We start from the raw sequence: 19,826 nt of genomic DNA, 5'->3' as shown, positions 1-19,826 counted from the left end.
TCAGGCACATCCCACTCACCTCTGTCTGTTTTCCTGCCCCTCTTTCCTTTCAGGAATGTCCCAGCGGAGTTGTTAACGAGGAAACCTTCAAGCAAATCTACTCACAGTTTTTTCCACATGGGGGTGAGGACTCTGTGTCACTTTTGCTTCTGTGTTGACCCATTTCGGTTTACTCAATGCACCTTTTATCTGCTGCTCCAGATGCCAGCACTTACGCTCACTACCTGTTCAATGCTTTTGACACCGGACACACAGGATCAATAAAGTTTGAGGTTTGGTTTATTCCTTTCCACATCTCTGGCTGGTTGGCTGTCACCATGTGAAGGTGTTTCCCCTTTCTACGATTTTTCAGTTTGTGATTTCATCTTTGTATCTTTGTTTCCCAGGACTTTGTTACAGCTTTGTCCATTCTCCTAAGAGGTTCTGTCACAGAGAAACTCCAGTGGACCTTTAATCTCTACGACATCAACAGAGATGGATACATCAACAAAGAGGTTTGCAATATATATATATATTTTTTTAACTTCAGCAGTGGGATTTTACACCTCAGACCTCTTTTGTTGTTGTTTTTTTTCCACAGGAGATGACAGACATTGTCAGAGCAATATATGACATGATGGGGAAATACACATACCCTGTCCTGAAAACTGATGCACCCAGACAACATGTGGATGCATTCTTCCAAGTACAAACATTGTGACCGCTACATCTAAATCTGCTAAAACAAGAACACCGAGGAGTGACACTAACAGAAATCTATGCTTTATACATCTAGAAGTTATGAAAAGTGTACTTTTAGAGAGATGTCCAAACTAAACGTAATGCTAATCTCACAATTTTGTGTCATAATGTAGAAGTATTTTAGACATGCAGCTTCTTGGAAAAGCATTAAGAATTTGCAGTTTTTCTAATGTTATGTTGTCCTAAAAACCACAAACTTTTCTGGGACTTTATGTGACAGAAAAACACAAATTAGTACATAATTGTGAAATGACCAAGTGCTGAAGACCCTCATGATAATTTAGGATTTCAATCAAAGTATTTTATAATGGCCCAGTCAAAGTCCAGACCAAAATCCAATTGAGAGACTGTGGCTAAACCTGAACTTTTTGGCCAACACATGAACTTCTCTGGCACAAAATTAATTCTCCTTGTCACCCAGAATGGCCAAGTCAAAGTTCAGAGCTTGATAAAAATGACGAATTTGTTGCAGAAGTTGAAAATGTATGCCTATAGATCCTCCAATCCTTTGTTTTCAAAGAATCTGGAAAAACATGGTGCAACAAAGTGCATTATTTGGAAAATGTGCCACACTTTTCCAAATAATTGAAAATAATGGAATTATAATGGAATTATAAAAATATATATCCAAATCCTTACATATTTTTGTTCCTCTTTACAGTTATTGTGTCCATCAAACTCACAAAATCCCATTGAAATATTCTAATGTCACAAAATGTGGAAATTTCAAGTATTACTTTGGTAAAGGAACAATATATTTGCAATATCCTTGATTGTCTTTAACATGCATTCATCTGTCCACAGAAAATGGACAAAAATCGAGACGGTGTCGTCACGCTTGATGAATTCATCCTTTCTTGTCAAGAGGTAGAGTTCATTTTTCAAAGTATCAAAACTGAGAGATGCACACAGTGTTTGAAATTATTATTTTTAAAATTACTAAAACTTTGAGTTTGTGGTTGTGGTTTTGTTTTTATTTCTAAAAAATGGATTTGACCATCTGAAATGTCGGCAAAATGTTATCCCTCCAATAAAACTAACTTTACTCACCATTCATTAAAGGCCTCCCACCTTTGCAAGTCTCACTATAGTGGCTATTAATTATGGTCTTTGCTATCTTCCATATCCGTGTGTTTGTGTTGAGAGAGATCATTAAGCTTTTATTACCTTATACCGCCCCCTAGTGGCTTGTAAAATGAATTAAAGGGTGATTGTTGGATGGCTCTCTTATCTGAAGTCAGCTTTTTAATTTCGTTTTTTTTTTCCACAGGATGAAAACATCATGAGGTCTCTGCAGCTTTTTGAAAATGTCATCTAAATGGCAAATGCCAGGAGGGGGCGGAGCAACAGATGACAACACAGAGCAAGAGACGAGGGGAAAAAAAGGATAAGGAGAATGAAAGACGGACAAAAGTTTGCAGGAGCAAAAAAACATTAAAACCTCAGAGAGAAGCGAAACAAGGAGCTTTAACTGCCACTTTGGGTTTAGAAATGTATCTCTGGCGAACAAACCTTCTCTGGTTTTTGAAATCGTCTTTCAGATTCATTTGGTCTTTCTCTGAGTGTCTACCTCGTCTCTGTCTCCTTCATTTATCACTGTTGTGGCTTACTTTCAGCTTGGACTGTGTTTGTTTTGGGAGGGGGAGAGAAGGGATTGCCACTGTGTAAATATGCAGCCAGTCTCTCCTTTGGGCCAGTCTGTCTCTTGTTTTGAACTAAAAAGCAGCTTACAGGTGAAGTGTCCCAAGCAACAATCTGTTTACAGCATTATTTCATGTAACAGTGCAGCAAAAGTGAGCAAGTTAATGAAGCATGTAGGGCAGATGCCCACATTATACTGTATTTGGTGTGCATTGCAAAGACATTTTGTCTTAGTGCTGACATTTGAGAGCACATAACTTTGCAGCGCTGAACTAAGTGTCCGTTAAGACGTCATAAGTCAGTTCCTGAGCGTTGTAACAACTAAGCTGTGTTATAGGTATTTAATTGTTGTTTTTGTGGCTTTTTCTTACTGTCTGATGTCTGTCTGTGTTTCTTATTCTGATACCTGTGTGTCCTGTTGTCCGAGTGGCTATAACTCTGTAATTATGCTGCCTGTCTCAATATCTGCTGAATAAAGAGCACATCAGTTGGCTTACAGGTAGAAAGCAACACATATGCATGTTCTTGTGTGTTTGTTTGTGGTGCCATAATGCCAACGCCCTGCTTGAAAAGCTATTTAATTTTGGGCATGTGCAGAAATCAGTTCATGTCGAGGATCCTTCAGTGAAAAGAAGCATATTTTGGAGAGACGGAAGTTTTGTCTTCGGCTCTGTCTCATTCAAAAACCAAACACTGACTCAGAGTGACCAACATTTCACTGTGAGGGGAGGAAGGGTGATGGAGGAAGGCAAAGATCTGAGAGCTAGACCTCAAAACTGATTCTGGAGGAATGGAAGCCATTTTTCAAACAAGAGCCATCGTTTTTGATGATTGAGCCAGGATGAAAGATTTAAATATTCCGCTTTTACTCACTGTGCTAAGCCAATAATGTAATCTAAATGAGTTGCAGAAATCCAGACAAGACGACAGAGAGGTAGAGACAGGCATATAGACAATTTAAACTGTCATTTCAAATGATGCGTGTATTGAAATATTGTATAAAGTCATATTTATCAATAAACTTTTCAGGGAAAAGAAAACAACTCATGTCATGTTTTACAATTCTACTCCTCATGATTTCCCCCCCACCCCTCCTTTACCTTATTATAATAACGGCGTTAAAAACCTGAAAATCTTTTTTTTTTTTTTTGGTGCACCAGAAATGAGCGAAAATGAAAAACAAAACATCACAACAACAGTTTATAATATTATTTACACATGTACAGTAAAAGTACAAAACAGAGTTTTCTGGCTTGATTCAAAAACATAATAATGTGCATATGAAAAGACTTTAGCAACATCTCTGAGCATGCATCACTCCCTTTATTATCTTAACTTACAGCATGGGTGAAATTTTCCTATTTCCTGAAGTCTGTCTTTGTTTTATTACAGCTCAAATGACGTTTTCCACCCAAAATGCAATATTTTTGGCATCTTTTGGTTTGGCCCAAGTGTTGCTATTTTTATGTGCAGGTTTATATGTGCAGGTCTGTGAGAATGCATTAAAGGAAGTATTTTATCAATGGGACCTGAATAAGCACCACAAAAATGAAAAAATGATGAGAAACATCAGGGGGTTTTTTTCTGCTTTGACACATTTTGCAGAGTCAACGCACCCAGAAATGGGTGTTAAGAGAAAGCACACTCATAAAACAATATAGTTGCATGTTTTACAGTGTGACATAAATTACATCCCTCATCTAAAACTGCATACAAGATATTTCCTCCCTGTCTTATTCCAATGAACAGAATAAGTGCAAGCATATGAGAACAAATAGAGTGGCAGTTGTTTTGTTTTTTTCTTTCTTTTTTTGAATAAGTCTGTTTCAGATTTGTTTTGCAAAGTTCTGATTTTTTCCACCCAGGGTGGAAAACAAAAAAATAATCCACAGTTTCTGCTTCTGAGTACGCATCACTCACCAGAATTCAATGTCCCGTTCTAACATCCTCCACTTAAACAGACAGGACCCATGCTTCAGTCTCAAGTCACATTTGTTCCTCCACACAGCATGAATCAAAGTAAGTCCCAGTGGTTTCATTTAATTTATCTGTCCCTACTCCCTGTCCTCGGCCCACGGCTGGAGGTTCTGCAGGGCGTACAGGGAGGAGTTGTGGGCGCACAGTGGATCCGACACCGCGGATTCGCTCAGGGACTTCTGGAGGGCGGACTGCTGCAGCTGCAGGATCAGGCGATTGGCCTGCTGACGCTCCGCCTCCCTCTCCTCGGCTGTTTGTCTCCTGAAAGACGACAGGAGGAATAAAACATTTAGGAAGTCGTTGCAACGGAAAACAAATGGCGTTCAAGATCACAGAGAAAGACAGAATGCTTCGAACATAAATTTCAGTTTGATAACCCAAGATTTAAAAATGCAACAAACAAAGTTTTTCTTAGATAGATAGATAGATAGATAGATAGATAGATAGATAGATAGATAGATAGATAGATATAGATAGATAGATAGATAGATAGATAGATAGATAGATAGATAGATAGATAGATAGATAGATAGATAGATAGATAGATAGATAGATAGATAGATAGATAGATAGATAGATAGATAGATAGATAGATAGATAGATAGATAGATAGATAGATAGATCTTCCTTAAACTGTATACATATCGATTGAATAGTTAGGTTTGCATGTGGATGGGATAGAAATAAAATAAAATAAAAAGTAAGCTAATATTCTTTTGAAAAAGAAAAAAAACTAGTAAATATTGAAGTTCTACACTAGCGAACCGGAACAACTGTCTCAAGTTTCCCACCAACCTCCACTTAGTTCTGCGGTTCTGGAACCAGGTTTTGACCTGCGCGTCGGTCATCTTCAGGCTCTTGGCCAGAGCCGCTCGCTCGGCGCTGGCCAGATACTTCTGCCGGTGGAAGCGCTTCTCCAGCTCGCAGATCTGGACTCTGGAAAAGGAGGTCCTGGGCTTTTTCCGCTTCGGAGGCGTCCTGTTCTGATACGGGTGACCTATCCGCCGAGTGACTGCAAAAGGAACCAGAGCCGCTGCGAGGCGGAAGGGAGAGGATGAGCGAGAGATCCAGGAAATAACCCTCACAAGATGTAACACACACTGCTTCAGTTCATGAGGTCCAGGGCCGGAGACTCCTCACAATGTGCGCCAAGACAAAAGTTAACTAATAGGAGCTCTTTATATATATTCTAGAGTTTTAAACAACAAATCTTAGAGAAAAATAAACATTCAGTCAAGAATATTTCAGCATAATAACTTTTGCTTCACACTAATTAAATAAAACTACTTTGGCCTCTAATTCTAGATCATATTATAATTAGCAATTTTTATTAGCTATTATTTATAATTGCAACAACAATAATTCATAATTTAGAACAATTGAAACATTAAACATTCCTTCTCTGTATACTATGTTGTTTGCTGACTTTTATATTTTTTATATGCTGAATTCAGCACATGGTAGCACTGGTTTTATATAGCTCAGTGTTATTATCACTATTATTACTGAGAGGAAACTTTTTCTCCATTTTTTGTGTGGAAAAGATGTTATTATTTTATTCAAATCGATTTCTTGATATTCCATTATTAATTTTGCTCATTTCATCTGATGTGTCAAATCCTGAACTGAACCAAAACCTGAGTCAGAAGCACAGAGTATTGTTTTATCTAAGCTTGGACTTTTCCATTTTGCCACTTTTTGCATACCTTTATTGTACATTTATTTTTATTAAATGTCAGCGCTTTTGCTGTTCCATGAATATTTTTGTTGAATTGAGTTGAGTCGTCTTGATGTTCAATGTTATGAATAATAATTTCTTCACGTGGCTTTGGGTGTCCAAGTCTTTAAATATGTAATTGCATTTTTTTTTTTTTTTTTTTTTTTTGCTATTCACATAATGAACAAAGCCCTGCCTGTCGGGTGAAAACAACCAGCTGCGTGTAGTTATATTGGTAAAGGAGCCGTTATTGCCGTTTTAAACATGATCAAATATTAATGAGGGGATCCCATTAGGTCTGCAGCTGGCCTACCTGATATTCTGTCCTTGGCGAACCTGTTTCCTATCCAAGGGAAGCACAGTCCTCCAAACCCGGGAACAGCGCTCTGGACAGGTGCCGGGGGTCCCGGGGCCGTTACAGGTCTGTGAGCGGGAACTCGTATCACACCCCGGCTGCCCAGACTCCTGTTCTCTCCGTACGAACCTGAAGGATCCGCTGGAGGCATGATCCCAGAGAGGGAGATAGACAGCGCTGTGTATGAGGGCGCGTTGGCACCGCTCGGGTTTCCTAGGCTATAATAGGCGTCCCCGTTGCTTAAATCCGATCCACTCTGCCTGCCCGGCGTGCGCCCGCTCTCCGGCTCCGAACCGGCTCCCAGAATCTGGTCGATGCCGAAGCTGATGGGTTCGTGGTTGACTGGTTTTGGAGGAGGACTCGGCGCGCTTGGTGCTTGCTCCATCCCTCGCTCTGTCGCTGAAAGGATGGGGGGAAACGTGGAGACGGAGCTTTCAGAAAGGACTCACAATGTTGTCAAACTGTGCCAAAATTCATCGTGAAAAGTCACTCCATCGCTGGGCATGTCCGAAAAAAAAAAAAAAAAACAAGAATCAGTGCGTACTCTCGAACAGGCCTCCTCCGGAGCACTGAGTCCTCTCTGCCGAAAGTTTGATGGGCGTTTGGAGAGATGTGACGCTCTGTCCTCCTCTCAGCGCATCAAAGCGCTCCGTCTTGGAGCTACGTCCTCCTCCATCCCTCTGCACCTTTCATTGGCTGGCACCGGAATGACTGATTGAATGTCAGCAGAGGGGAAGGCCCAGGCTTTGGCACGATAATCGAGATTTCCCATAACCACGAGTGTCAGAGTGTTTTATATGTATATATGGTAAGATATAGCGTCTTTAGGCCTTGTGAGTGAGTCAGACTTTCATTTGACGATCTTTAATAACATAAATACACAATACAGACGCGCGCTTTAACTCTGAACATTTATTTGGCTCAAAAAAAAAAAAAAGACCAAAGAATCAAAATGAATTTGATTATTTCTGACAAATTACAAACTATAAGATCTGACATCGGTGTCCAAAACGCTCATTTATAAGTTTTATTGTCGTTAGTCTAAACTGATCACAACGTGAGCTTTTCAAGCGAGACACACATTGAGCCTCATTTGTCCTCTTGCTTTTTCTGACACATCTTCAGACTCTATTATCTCACATATACGTGAATAAGAATCTCCCAAGAAAACTGTCACGTAGCTTTAAGGCTGTAAGATATGGATCACTTGTGCAGAATGTTTCATAAAAGGCTTGAAATGAATAAAACACGTCAGATTTAAAAAAAACAGCAAAACAAAACAAAAAACAACAATCAAAAAGAGTGTTCCTCCTTAGTGTCGTTTAAACTGTTAAATATATGCAAGTTTTTTATTTAATCTTTTTTTCCTGAATGTGCAGCCAGAAATGTTTTTTTGTCATGTTTTTGAAAAAAGGGGCATCAGATAAGCGTTTGGACTGCAATCCGGTGCGCAATTACGCACGGGTATTCCATGACACGACAAAACCATTTCATTGCTCTTTGAAATAAAAAGGGTGCGTGTTGAGCACTGGCAGAAAACAGGCAGCACCCATTGAGCTTGGCAAACACTTCCTTTACGCGGCCTTATTTGTTCCCGTGATGGCCAGTACCACATTAAATGACCTGACAAGGGAAAGCCACGGGCTACTCCAGATAAAGTGTCCGGGCTCTGGAAGCTGCTAAGCGCTCAGATTCAATGTAACAGGCGCCCAAAGTGACCGGCTAATCTCATTTTCACTAACTTGTCTCATGGACAGACAAATGTGCATCGGCTTTGGATGCGGCAGGTGGCTTTTTAAGCGATCACATTACAGCACTTTAACAAACGGATGGCTCACATATTTGCATGTTCAGACTATTAACTCTATTTTTAATATTTTAAGCAGAATAAATCTATATATATATATATATATATATATATATATACGCAGATCATTTTGTGTGTTTTTTTATTCCTACTGTCGACAAATATTTTTTACAACCAAAGAAAAAACATCTAATTAAGTGTATGTTATATATATATATTTTTTTTTTAAATCCTCAAAATATTGATAAAGCATATTGTCGTTCTGCTGCAATATGAGAGGCCATGTTCTCCAAATTCAAATGGGAATATAAATATACCTCACATAAGATATATATATATATATTTGAAAAAGTCTCATCCTGCCTCTTACAATAAAGTGTTATAAAGCAATATGATGGGACAAGGCCCGAGGTGTTTGTTTGGCAATATGGACAGAGTCAGAGTGTTGGCTGCTTCACCCTGACCATATGTGAGCTCACCGGTGGCTTTTGATGGGGGAGAATTGGTCTGTTAAAGCTGTCATCGTTTTAGACAATTTTATGTTTCTCTCGATGACTCTTGCGGCTAAATCATGGAGCTCATAAAGCATATTTCAACATTCCTCAGCAACGCATTGGGCACAATCGGTCATATTTTTTATTTTTTTTTTACCATTCCGACACTTGTTGAACAGTTGGTGTCCTGGATTCAGTTTGATGGGATAATGAAAGGACGAACGGCCGAACACCATCAAGTGAAGATTTCAGTGCTGTTATTTCGAGTTACAAAATTAAGAAAAGACACAAAGCTTGAACTGTAACGATAAAAATATTTCCAAGCTGTTAGAGTAAAATAAAAATAAAAAATGTCCATAAACCGCAAATCAAACAAAACCGACATAGATTTTACAAACGTTCCCTGGAAAATTCCCATTGTTGTCACTGCACATTTATTGCTGGGTGAATGTGTTTCACATCCATGTAAAAGCTACAAAGTATGCGTAAAACACATAAAAAAATACGTATCTCTATAGAACCCGCACATTTTGGGTTCATTATATTGTCGTATTAAAAACAAAACTACTCGGAACAACAGTATGGAAACGCAGATCCTATTATGTAAACTGGGTTTACAGTTCTGACACTCTGAACGATTAGAAACCTGGTTTTGCTTTTTTATTTATTTTTTAAGTAAATAAACATGCGAGGGAAGGCGATCACAATCAGTAGGTCGCCAGAGGCTGATGATCTACAGCTGGTGTTACTGAGAGAGAGGAAGCAAACCTGGAACCACAGAGCAAAATGAGACACTTCAAATGGACGAAAACGTGTAAAAACCAGACAAAAAAAAAAAAAAAAAAAAAAAAACTGTAAGAAAAAACGGGACTCCAAAGTGTTTTGTCCAATATGATGGACAACACAATGTCGTCCAGCTCTGTGTTACAATAAGAGTAAAAATCGACAACAAATACATTGGATTGATGTTAAGAAAAATATCACAAATCCTCCACGTAAATTAGTCTGTATTTTCCACGATTTATGATATTAGAGGTGACTGATTTTCATATGCAGCGGTCAAAGGTGTGATAATAACATATTTCAAATCCAAACGTATTAATTTTTTATACATACGTGTTTATTTATTTTTTAGGTTTATTTATCTGCGGAAATTGCCTTTAGGATGAATTTGCCTTCACCTGAAGGATTATTGTACGTGACCACAGACCAGGCGTCCCGTTCAGTGAAGAGGATTGGTGTTGATGATCTGTAACAATCCAGAGATGTCGAAATGTTTTGTTTCACCTCACAGCCCCACGTCCTGACACCTTATATGGATTTATTAACAGTGGGGAGAGTGCCAAGTCCGGAAAAGCCCCAAAAGTACATTCGGCGTTAAGCCGGTCTTCAGGTCATCTTGTTCAGAGCAAAAATATTTAGTTTCTAAAAAAGCCGCAGACCGCACGAACAATTGCAGAGACATCAATCCTCCGTTCTAGTTTTTTCTTCCTTTCTTTCCAGAGGCAATATAAAAGCTGACACCCTGATTCCGAAAGTCCAAAAAAGAAGCGACAACAAAAGAGTGAAAGAGTGCGATTTGTTTGAGAAATTACCACTTGATCTGCATAATCGGGGGGTTCGGGGCTGCGGCTCGGCACCCGGGGGCTGCGTTTTTATTGCGCGTCTCCTCGCCGTTATCAATTTCAGCGGAGCGCCTGACTTTTTAAAAGGAGGGGACGAGGCCGGCTGCCTCTGAATAATGAATGACACGCTTTTATATTGTCGCTAAAGTGCCCGTGATGTTACAATATGAAAAGGCAGCGGTAAGTAATAGTGCATTTAAGGGGGATGTAGTGTATTATTATGATGTAAAAGAGAAGGCGGGAGAGGGAGACGAGCGGAGAGCGGCACCGGGAGAAAGGCGGAGATTGTTTTATTACAATAAGAGGAGATGAGTTTGCCTCGCAGCGAAATGGGGACCAGTTAATGAAACTTTACCGCAGCTAACGATTCCCCCCTCCCCTCGCTCTAAAAACCTGCCCTTATGAAATATTTAAACTATTTAATATAGGTAGTATTAAGCTGAAAGACACTTGCGTCGGCCATATGACAGCATTTACAAAGCTGTGATTTTTTAATTTTTCTAACTTGGGCAAACAAAGCTTTATACCGTCCAGCTTCCCTTCAACTCTTCCAGCAAAAGTCGTATAAATCTGCTTAAAAGCGCGACAGGAAACAGGGATTTTACTCGTTTCTCCGTCTTTTCTCACGGAGACTCGAGCCCGTCTTTAATGGGTGGGACGACCAGCCCTCGGTGAAGGAGGGATAGTGTTTCATATTGACATGCTCAGTGGGATTGTTGGATGAGGAGAGAGCAACGGGATCCCCCATCAGGGACCGGACAGGACTATCATCATCATCATCATCATCATCATCGTCATCATCATCATCATCATCATCATCATCATCATCAGAGGCGGTTCTTGCATGAATGCCACCCTGGTCACCAACTCCCCCGAAACACATGAACTTCCCTCTCAAACAGTATTTGAAGGGGGTTGGGGGGGTGATAAGTTAAGATGTAGTTTATGTAACTTTTGAAAAAACTTTAGGAACAAAAAAAATATATAATTATTTGCTGGTGAAATGTTTCCCAAGAATTACCATTTGTTTGATGTTTTTTTTTTTTTTTCGATCTCAATGTGTTAATGTCAAAAAGATACAGGAATAACTTTTTTTGTGGGTTTTATAGAACAAGTGATAGTTATAAAAAAAATATACAAACCACATTTAATGTCTTAAGATTTATTTCTGCATAGAATGGATCAGTTTAGTACAATCGTCATTAAATGTTTCCAAGATTAACAAATGTTATCCAGCGTTCAGCTATATTTTACATTGAGCAAAGCAACGTGGAAGTTGTGTCAAGGCGGGGGATGGGTGCTCTTGCTTCCTCACTGACGAGCAACTAAGTAAAAGAAAACCCACATTGTGTGCAATTGATGTATTTCCTTTTAAAATGGTGCCCTGAGAGAGCTTTATCACCCATATCAAAAACCAACACAGTTCATCAAGTATCTTCCCTGGGCTGCTACTGAAAGACTGGTGTGCTGCTCCGCATGCATGGACACAATTCATCTGACAGACCGTTAAAAGGCAGAAGAAAAAAGAAAAAACACCTAAAATGTCACCGTAAATGTCACTTATTTTGCCTGGAAGATATTAAAGGATTTTAATTACCAGATATGAAGGTTACAGTCCCTAAAGAGTCTCTTTATTGGAGGAGATATATTTTATTCCTCTCTAAAGGACAGATGACAGCAAAAGTTTAGCGCTCAATATGTTGCAGCAGCTTATTGTAAAAACAGATTATTTATTTATTTATTTATTTATTTATTTATTTTTAAATTGTTGGGTCTTTGCACATATTCACATTCAAATATTCCCTGATGGGTATTTGTTTCACTTCACATTGCATTCTGGCTGCTCATGAGGAAGAATATGCTTCTTCTCTGCGTGAGAGCATAGACCATGTTCATCTGTCTGATGGTTGAATGCATGGCTGCCTCTTCACGCTGGTTAAAAGTCATGGAGGGAGGGAGAAGAGGAAGACAGCAAAAAAAAAAAAAGGAAGTACAGTCAACCACACAGAGGTAAATTATAGGGATGGACGAAAGCAGAATCGGGGTGGCTGAGTCTGGGATGTGAAGGAAAGAGTTAAAGCATTACTGATGATCATTTAGGGATGATGATAATTGAACACATGGTTTGAGTTTGGACACAAGGATTCCCCTCAGAATTGTCTCTTCCTATTTGTGGACGAGTTAACCTTTGTGTTATCGGGCTGTGAGTGCTAAGTAAAAGTTTTTCTGCTTTTCAGTCATCGATCCGACACAGAAAAGCATTCGCAGATATCCTGCTGACAAAATGACTGATGTAATCAATTAGTTTGTTATTGCTTTAATTGCATATGAGTGATTTATCTCTGAGAGAGGGCTTTGGAGGCAGGGTTTGTGTTTAAGAGCAGCTGATTACTCCCGAACGCCCCAGTCATGGAGCTAATGTGTTAATTCATTACTGCTTGTAGTCAGCTGCATTGTGTCAGAGCTGCAAGCCCCGTCTCCCCTCTGCTTGTGTCCTCCCCACTTCATAAAAGGCGATTATGCTGCATGTTGCCCATTCTCTCCTGCCTCTTGACCTCCTCACCCCTCCTGTTGCCTTGCCTGCAGGGTGCTCATGCAGGGGAGTGAGGGGGGAGGAGCGGAGGACCAGCTGCTACCAGCTACGATGCTCTGGTGCCTGGCAGAGAAACCTACTCCAGTCTCCTGCTTTGCTGGGCCTTCTGGCCCCTAAGGGTTAGATTTTTTTTCTCTTTTTTTTTGAGGCGGAGGGGGGAGTCTCATGCCACCAGCTCCACCTGTCTTGCCCCAGGCACAGTGCGACCGATTAGGCACACAGATACACACAGTACCACGCTTTTCAAAAACCAGCTGACTTCAAATATGTCATTAACTGTGGTTTGATCCAGAGTCTTAATCTTAAAGGTCACAAAAGCTGCACAAGCCAAGCAGAAATGCATCATTTAGACTTATGCACAGTGCTTTGCAACAGTTTTTGTGCCCCTAAAGCAAATTTTACACTTAGTAAACACAAAAAATTTAACTGCAGCTTATTTTATTTCGATTTTATGGAACACATCAATATGAAGTAGCGTATGATTGTACAGCAGAAGCAAAATATACATATTTTTTAAATAAAGATGTAAAAATTTGGTTTGCATTCATATTCAGCATCCACTGTCTTTGACAACCCTGCATAAACTTCAGAGTGAGTGATTGCCATTAGACATCACCTGAGTTGACCTATGTGTAATTCAATTTAATTATAAATACAGCAATTCTGTGAAAGCCTCTGAGTTTGTTTATATTTTTAGAATGTAAGGCTATACTTACATGACACAGATACTTAGAAACCACGAGCGCCGCCAGGAAATTTGGGCCTTCTGACAAAAATTAAATTGGACCCCCACACAGCTGCTGTTACAATTTTTTGAGTCTATCTGACCCATAAAAAGCGACACAATTTTAAAGGCTTGCAACTGCCTGCTTTCTGATAACAAGCCAATATTTACTGCTCATTAATTTAACCTCCAACAGTCCGCATACAGTATGCAAGTACGTTGCTTACATTTTTTCTATTAGTTTTAGATTACTGAAATCCCCTTGTGCAACAGTCAAAAGCAATGAGCAAAATACACATGAAGCAATCTATATTTCTCAAAATGGTATGAAGTTGCATTTTATTCAAGCTGCAGCATAGAACTTTAATAAAAAATATGTTTTCTCCATATTTGTTGAAGCTGTCACCATGTCACCAGGCTATGCTAGCCGCAGCATAGCGCAGAGCGAGGGGGAGGAAGGATGAGCAGCCGCACGAGATTGTGATTGACAGCGCTCCAACTCTCCTGCCACTGATTGGTTGTTTCGAACACTTTGAGGAAATGTATTTTTCAGTTTACCCACCTCTTTTGGAGAAAAACTGAGTTACAAATTGACACTCTTGCATTTTTCTGTCTCTTCCTCTCTCTATTTTACATTTTTTTTGAATACCTAATTTTCTTTTTTTTCTTAGCAGCATAGTAACAGCCACAGTGGTTCGTGTTTTCTAGTGACTGTTGCTGAACACCGTCACCGTAAATCTCTCCAAGCTGGAACCATTTTATGCAGATCCAGGGAGGTTCAGGGCAAATACGGATGTGTGTTTTTTGGTCTGGGAGTGAGATCGTTACATTTTTACTGCTAAAAACAATCTTCGAAAACACAATATGATTAATTTTGTAATTGACAGGGCCCCAATTTATTTTTAAATTTCTATAAACAAAAAAAATAAATAAATAAATTGTGGAGGGCCCCCTGTTGTTCAGGGGCCCTTTGAATTGTCATAACACCCAAACCCCCTGCCCTCCTAAACGACGCCCCTGCTGGAAACTGTAGGTATTTTTTCTGATGTTTGGGGGAAATCAACATCTTGATTCAGCTGTGGCTTTGTCATGCCAGGCCACTAGATGGCGCTGTGGGTGTTGTGGAACGCACACGAGCATTAGCTTCCACCTCGGTAACCCGTCTCCTTCGCCCCTGGACGACGTGCTCATTTAACACTTATATTTTTTCATCAGAAGTTGTGCTAAACCGAATAAGTTTTGCAGCACAACTAAAGAATATTTTACCTGCCTGTGCATGCGTAAAATAAACCCGGCAGCCGTGCGTGCTGCTGCAAACGAGCAGCTGGATTGCAACAGACATGCTACGCTTTAAATGAAGAGCATCTTGTGAACGGGGCTAAAGTGTACATAATTTGAAACAGACAAGCTGGGCAAGGAGAGCGTCAATGAGAGAATCAACCCATTACATTCTCTGGAGGAGATGCAGTAAATTCCAGCTCAGGTGGGACAATCTCTTGCTATTATATGTACAAAACCATAGATAATGGAAAACTTTGCATACATTCTGTGTTTGTTTTTGAACCATCAGGATCTACCATACAGTCATGAACAGTTTTTAGTATTGTCTTGTAGATTTGTATTGTTGCTGTAGGTATGCACAGTCAGTGTGGTCACATAAATCTGGGATCCCCATGAATATCAAATCTGCTTGTAAACATGGGTTAGCAGGCTGGTACCAATAACTATTGTGACAATAGAGAGTATTAGAAGGTATGAATTAGTCCTAATTGTCCAGATCAATCTAAACATTGATTGGTGGTGGAGGGATCATGCTATGGTACTTTTCATTGTTTTGCTTCTACATCACAAATATGTACTGTTTTGTGTTGAACTGTGACATAAAATCCTAGAAAATACATTGAAGCTCGAGGCCATAATGTGACAAAATGTGAACTGTTTGGGGATACGAACACTTTTGCGAGGCCGTGTATATAAACTGATTTTCTGCGCACACTAAGCCGCTGCTCCCACACACAGGAATACTCAGAGGCGCTTTGCTGAGAGGCGTGAAAGAGCGAGAGCTAAGTGAGGCCACTCCAGAGTGCTATTCTCTATATTGATTTCCCATTATCAGACCCTTAGTCCCTGTGGAGTCATTAGTGCCGGGATCAAACAGACAGACAGAGAAGGAGACTAATACCAGTCACTTACAGCAGCACAGGGAGATCACCTTACCTCCCTCCGGGCTGGAAGGCCAGAGAGGAGCAGAGGATGAGAGGAAACGAGTAAGGGAGAGAGTGGGGGCTAGTGGACGGACGAGTGCAATGGGCCAACAGATGGAGACGGCAATGTGTAGAAGGAGAGGAAGAGGAAAGAGGTGGGGTTTAACCGAGGAACAGTCTTGGACAAATGGTAGGCAGACTTTGATCACTTTATTTGGCGGAAGTATCTTCTATCTGCTCTTGTTTTAGCCAAGCCAACTAAAACGGTTTGTAGTTGGCTCGAACCAAAAGTTTTCTATGTCTTCAATCCCAGACTCTTAGACAGTGCAGCCAATATACTGGCTGAAGCTCCTTTCTGTCAATAATTTTACAGTAAAGATGCAATGATGAATGGTTTTCATGTCGCCAGCAGCTGTCCCCTCACCAGAGAGACGCTTAAAAAAATAGAAAGCGCAAAAGACGAATATGAAAAGTGAGATACTCATTTCGGTCCCTTCCGTCATAATTTCTGCGGATGTATTTATCCTCCAAGGACTTGATGGCAACAATGAATTTGTAGTTTGAATCAACACCATCAATCTTGTTCACTTCTGCCTGCCAGCGAGCTCTGAAAGCGCCGGTCCACACACCGAAACACAGACTGATACACGCACACACGTGTATACACACACACACACACACAGCTCAGATGGGGGGTGACCCTGGCCTGACCCCCCTGCTGACCCCCAATCTGTTCCCCAACCTCACACCATGAGAGACTGAGGCACACTGGGACAAAGCTCAAAGACGCACACGTACACAGTTTGGCATCCAGTGCGGTGTGTTGATCTGATGGATATCTCCTCAGACAGTGCAGCATGAGATTGTGCATGTGTCTAAGTGTGTGTAGCCTCTGCCCCCTCCTACTGGTGTTAATTGATTCTTGGTGTGCTTTGCTGATTGGTGTGAGGACCCCTAGAGGCGGGCCCAGTCTCCACCAGTGGCCCCCCTCCCCATTTGAGTAGCACCTTAGGCTCACACACCCGCTACACAGTACACACCACACAAACATACAATATGCTATATTTCTAAATATACATGCTGTTTGTCTACACGGTCCTCATGCACATGTGTTGATCATACCAGTAAGAAGTGGTGATCATACCAGTAAGAAGTGGAAACACACACATACATACACTCATGTCTTTGAGGGGGTTTTCACACTCTGGTAAAGAGGAAGCTGGCTGGCATACACGAGCAGATTGTGGCTCAAAGGAGATGATCTGCACAGAGAAAATGGGCATCTTAGAGGTGATTCATGAACAGCAAAGGTGGATGAGCATAGGTGTGTGTGTGTGTGTGTGTGAGTGTGTATGGGAGAAAGAGAGGGAGCGAGCCAAGAAGACAGTAAGAGAGATGAATCTCTGGTTATTAATTTCCAGCCGCGGCCCCTGGGTGAGATGTTAATATAGGGCTGATTGTGACTAATTTCTTATTAATTGCCATCAGCGATTACACAGTGGCCAGTAATGTGGCTAATTTGTTGAAATGAATTTGGTTTTCTGAGGCATTTTAATTGCTGCAGGTGGGCAGCACGCTCTGCTCGCTGTCACTTTTGATTTTCAACAGGAAACTTTTGAAGGCATGCAGCTGCTGCTGTGTGAGTACCATGTGATTTATGCAGCATAGTTTTAGTACGTATTATTAGTCATACTGACAAAGCACAAGGAAATACATTCTTAGTTTTGTCTTCAAACTAAATGACATCAAACATAGAAAGATGCTTTAGTTCAGTATTTTCTGAAATAAACATGTATTCATTGTCTTCTTAACTGAGATTGGGTTGCTGGGCTAACAGATCTATGAAGGAAACCCAGATGTGTCTCTCCCCATCGACACCATCAATCTGGGGAACCTGAAGGCATTTCCAGGGCAAAAAGGATTGCTAATCACACCAGTGGGCTCCAGAAACAGAAATTAGAAAACACCTGGCCTGAGATCTCCCCCCAGAGGGACGAGCCTAGAAAACCTCCAAAGGGAGGCGCCTAGAAAGCTTCCTGAACCCTCCAAGCTGACTTCTTTCAATCCGAAGAACCAGCGACTCTACTTCCAAGTCCCTTGAGTCATGAGCTTCTCATCTTATCTCTAAGTCTGACTCCAGCAGTCTGTGGAAGAAGCTAATTTCTCCTGCTTGTTCTTTTGATTGTGATTCATATCTTATGAGGGTCGGATTACTTGAACACTGGTAAATTGAGAGCGTTTGTTGGTGCCTTAGCTCTGTTTTGTAAGTTTGAGGAATCCTCTAATTTTCTTCTGCAGCTATTTGGGGATACCTAAACACTTCCTCTCACAAAAGCATAACGGAGTAATATTGTGGAGTGTCAGAAATAGCAGGAGCTTCTTAAAGAGACAGAGGTCAGTTTCAAGGCATCACATTTGGTTAAATGTTTATTATACAGTGTTTTTATAAAAGCTGAAGGTAACGTAGCTAATTGATAATGCTATAAAATGTCACTATGCGTCTGAAAAATACATAATGCTGCCCCTATAAATAGAAATTGTTTTGTTACATAGCTGAACGTAATGGCTAAAGGATGCCGAACAATATAAAGTTTTTTATTCAACATGACAACATATGTCATACAGCTTACATTTTAATTATGGTGACATTATTTATATGAATGCTCCAGTTAGCTTTTCACAGACCCTGGACACTGTTCATTGCAGACTATTGAGATTTATTACAGGATGTAAAATCCTTACCCAGTGTTGCACTCATTCTCTCTGTGAACTCTCCTTACTGTCCACATTCAGACCATTGGATTTTTATGTTTTCAGTTATAAATCAGCTATGGTTTTCTATCACTGTATCAAATTTTCTACATGACACATAAAGAGAGTAACAGTGGTCTCTGCTCACACACTTTTATTGCATTCCTTCAGAACATACAGAACTTAGGGGAAAAGACATTTTCTTATAATGTTCCTTCTACTTTGGACAAACTACAAGACCTGAATCTGGGCAGCTTACTTTAACGGATGAGTTTTAAACATGTAATAGGAGAATTGGATGGCTGCTTCTGTTCTTAATGTTTTATTAACACTGAATTATGTTTTCTTTTTTGGTTTTAATTATTGATTACATGAATGGTAATGACCATGTTATGTTTTAACATGTATATATGTTGTGTACACGTATATATAAAACACATCGCTCTTGGAGAACTTACTTCCTAAAAAGATTTATTTGTTACATAAAGTTGAAGTAAGTAAGACAATAGGACTAAATGTCAAATATATGGAATCATGAAGCAATGCAAATAGCAGTTTGTTGCACCTCAGATTTTTGAGTTACATGAATTCGTTAATAGATAGGAGTCACTCATGAAAGAATACATTTTTATAAACACTTTAGTTTTCTCTTATTCTGTATTGTCATATTGGTGCATTGACCTTTGATGAACATTAGTTTGCACACACTTTAAGACAATTGACTAAGCAGCCTTTTAAAAGTAAGTAATCCATAGATATTTTTATGAGAAATTGTAAATTACGTGAGTATTCAGCTTACATGGTCAGGGAGAATATCAAATTTTCAGCTTCAGCTGAAAAAATTATTTGAGATAATTAAGAGCATTCAGAAAGTTTGCTGCTTCAAGTTCATCTGTGATTAGAGTTGAGACAGAGGTGTAGTCAAATGAAGCGAGACCAAGTTGTTTTGGCTACAAATAACAGGATTATATATGAGACAGAAAAATCTAGGCACTTAATCCCAAGAAAAGTTGGAAACATCATCCTTTTGGACTCCTTTAGTGTTCATGGAAATTTACGAAACTGACAAATACCACGGTGAAAATTTCAATAATTTGTTTTGTAACTTCAAACTCAATTTCAAAAATAATCATCAGATTAGTTTTTTAGATAAATAACTCAAACTTTGCCTGTCTCAGAAACGAGACCAGTGCAGAA

General features: G+C 39.9%; 2 protein-coding genes across 4 annotated transcripts in view; one reads left to right on the top strand and one right to left on the bottom strand.

Moving 5' to 3' along the window:
• LOC129363028 (Kv channel-interacting protein 1) overlaps positions 1–3,483 on the top strand; it is a 42,937-nt gene extending 39,454 nt beyond the window's left edge. For all 3 annotated transcript variants that reach the window (XM_055034924.1, XM_055034926.1, XM_055034925.1), the window contains 6 exons: positions 54–123; positions 202–272; positions 387–494; positions 581–685; positions 1,546–1,608; positions 2,012–3,483. In XM_055034924.1, the coding sequence (XP_054890899.1) occupies positions 54–123; positions 202–272; positions 387–494; positions 581–685; positions 1,546–1,608; positions 2,012–2,059 (465 nt within the window). In that variant the 3' untranslated portion in view covers positions 2,060–3,483. The remainder of the gene's footprint in view (positions 1–53; positions 124–201; positions 273–386; positions 495–580; positions 686–1,545; positions 1,609–2,011) is intronic.
• An 86-nt stretch (positions 3,484–3,569) lies between these two features.
• Positions 3,570–7,083, bottom strand: LOC129363027 (T-cell leukemia homeobox protein 3-like). The gene is made up of 3 exons (XM_055034923.1): positions 6,390–7,083; positions 5,155–5,392; positions 3,570–4,620 (listed from the first exon to the last, which is right to left on the bottom strand). The coding sequence occupies exons 1-3, from the start codon at positions 6,814–6,816 to the stop codon at positions 4,437–4,439; spliced, it is 849 nt and encodes a 282-aa protein (XP_054890898.1). The 5' UTR covers positions 6,817–7,083; the 3' UTR covers positions 3,570–4,436.
• Positions 7,084–19,826: the final 12,743 nt, after the last annotated feature.

Source organism: Poeciliopsis prolifica, unplaced genomic scaffold (genome assembly GCF_027474105.1).
Source record: "Poeciliopsis prolifica strain line A6 unplaced genomic scaffold, Auburn_PproV2 SCAFFOLD009, whole genome shotgun sequence".
Lineage (NCBI taxonomy): Eukaryota > Metazoa > Chordata > Actinopteri > Cyprinodontiformes > Poeciliidae > Poeciliopsis > Poeciliopsis prolifica.
The sequence above is the reverse complement of the archived record's forward strand: the minus strand, read 5'-3'. Positions and strand labels throughout refer to the sequence as shown.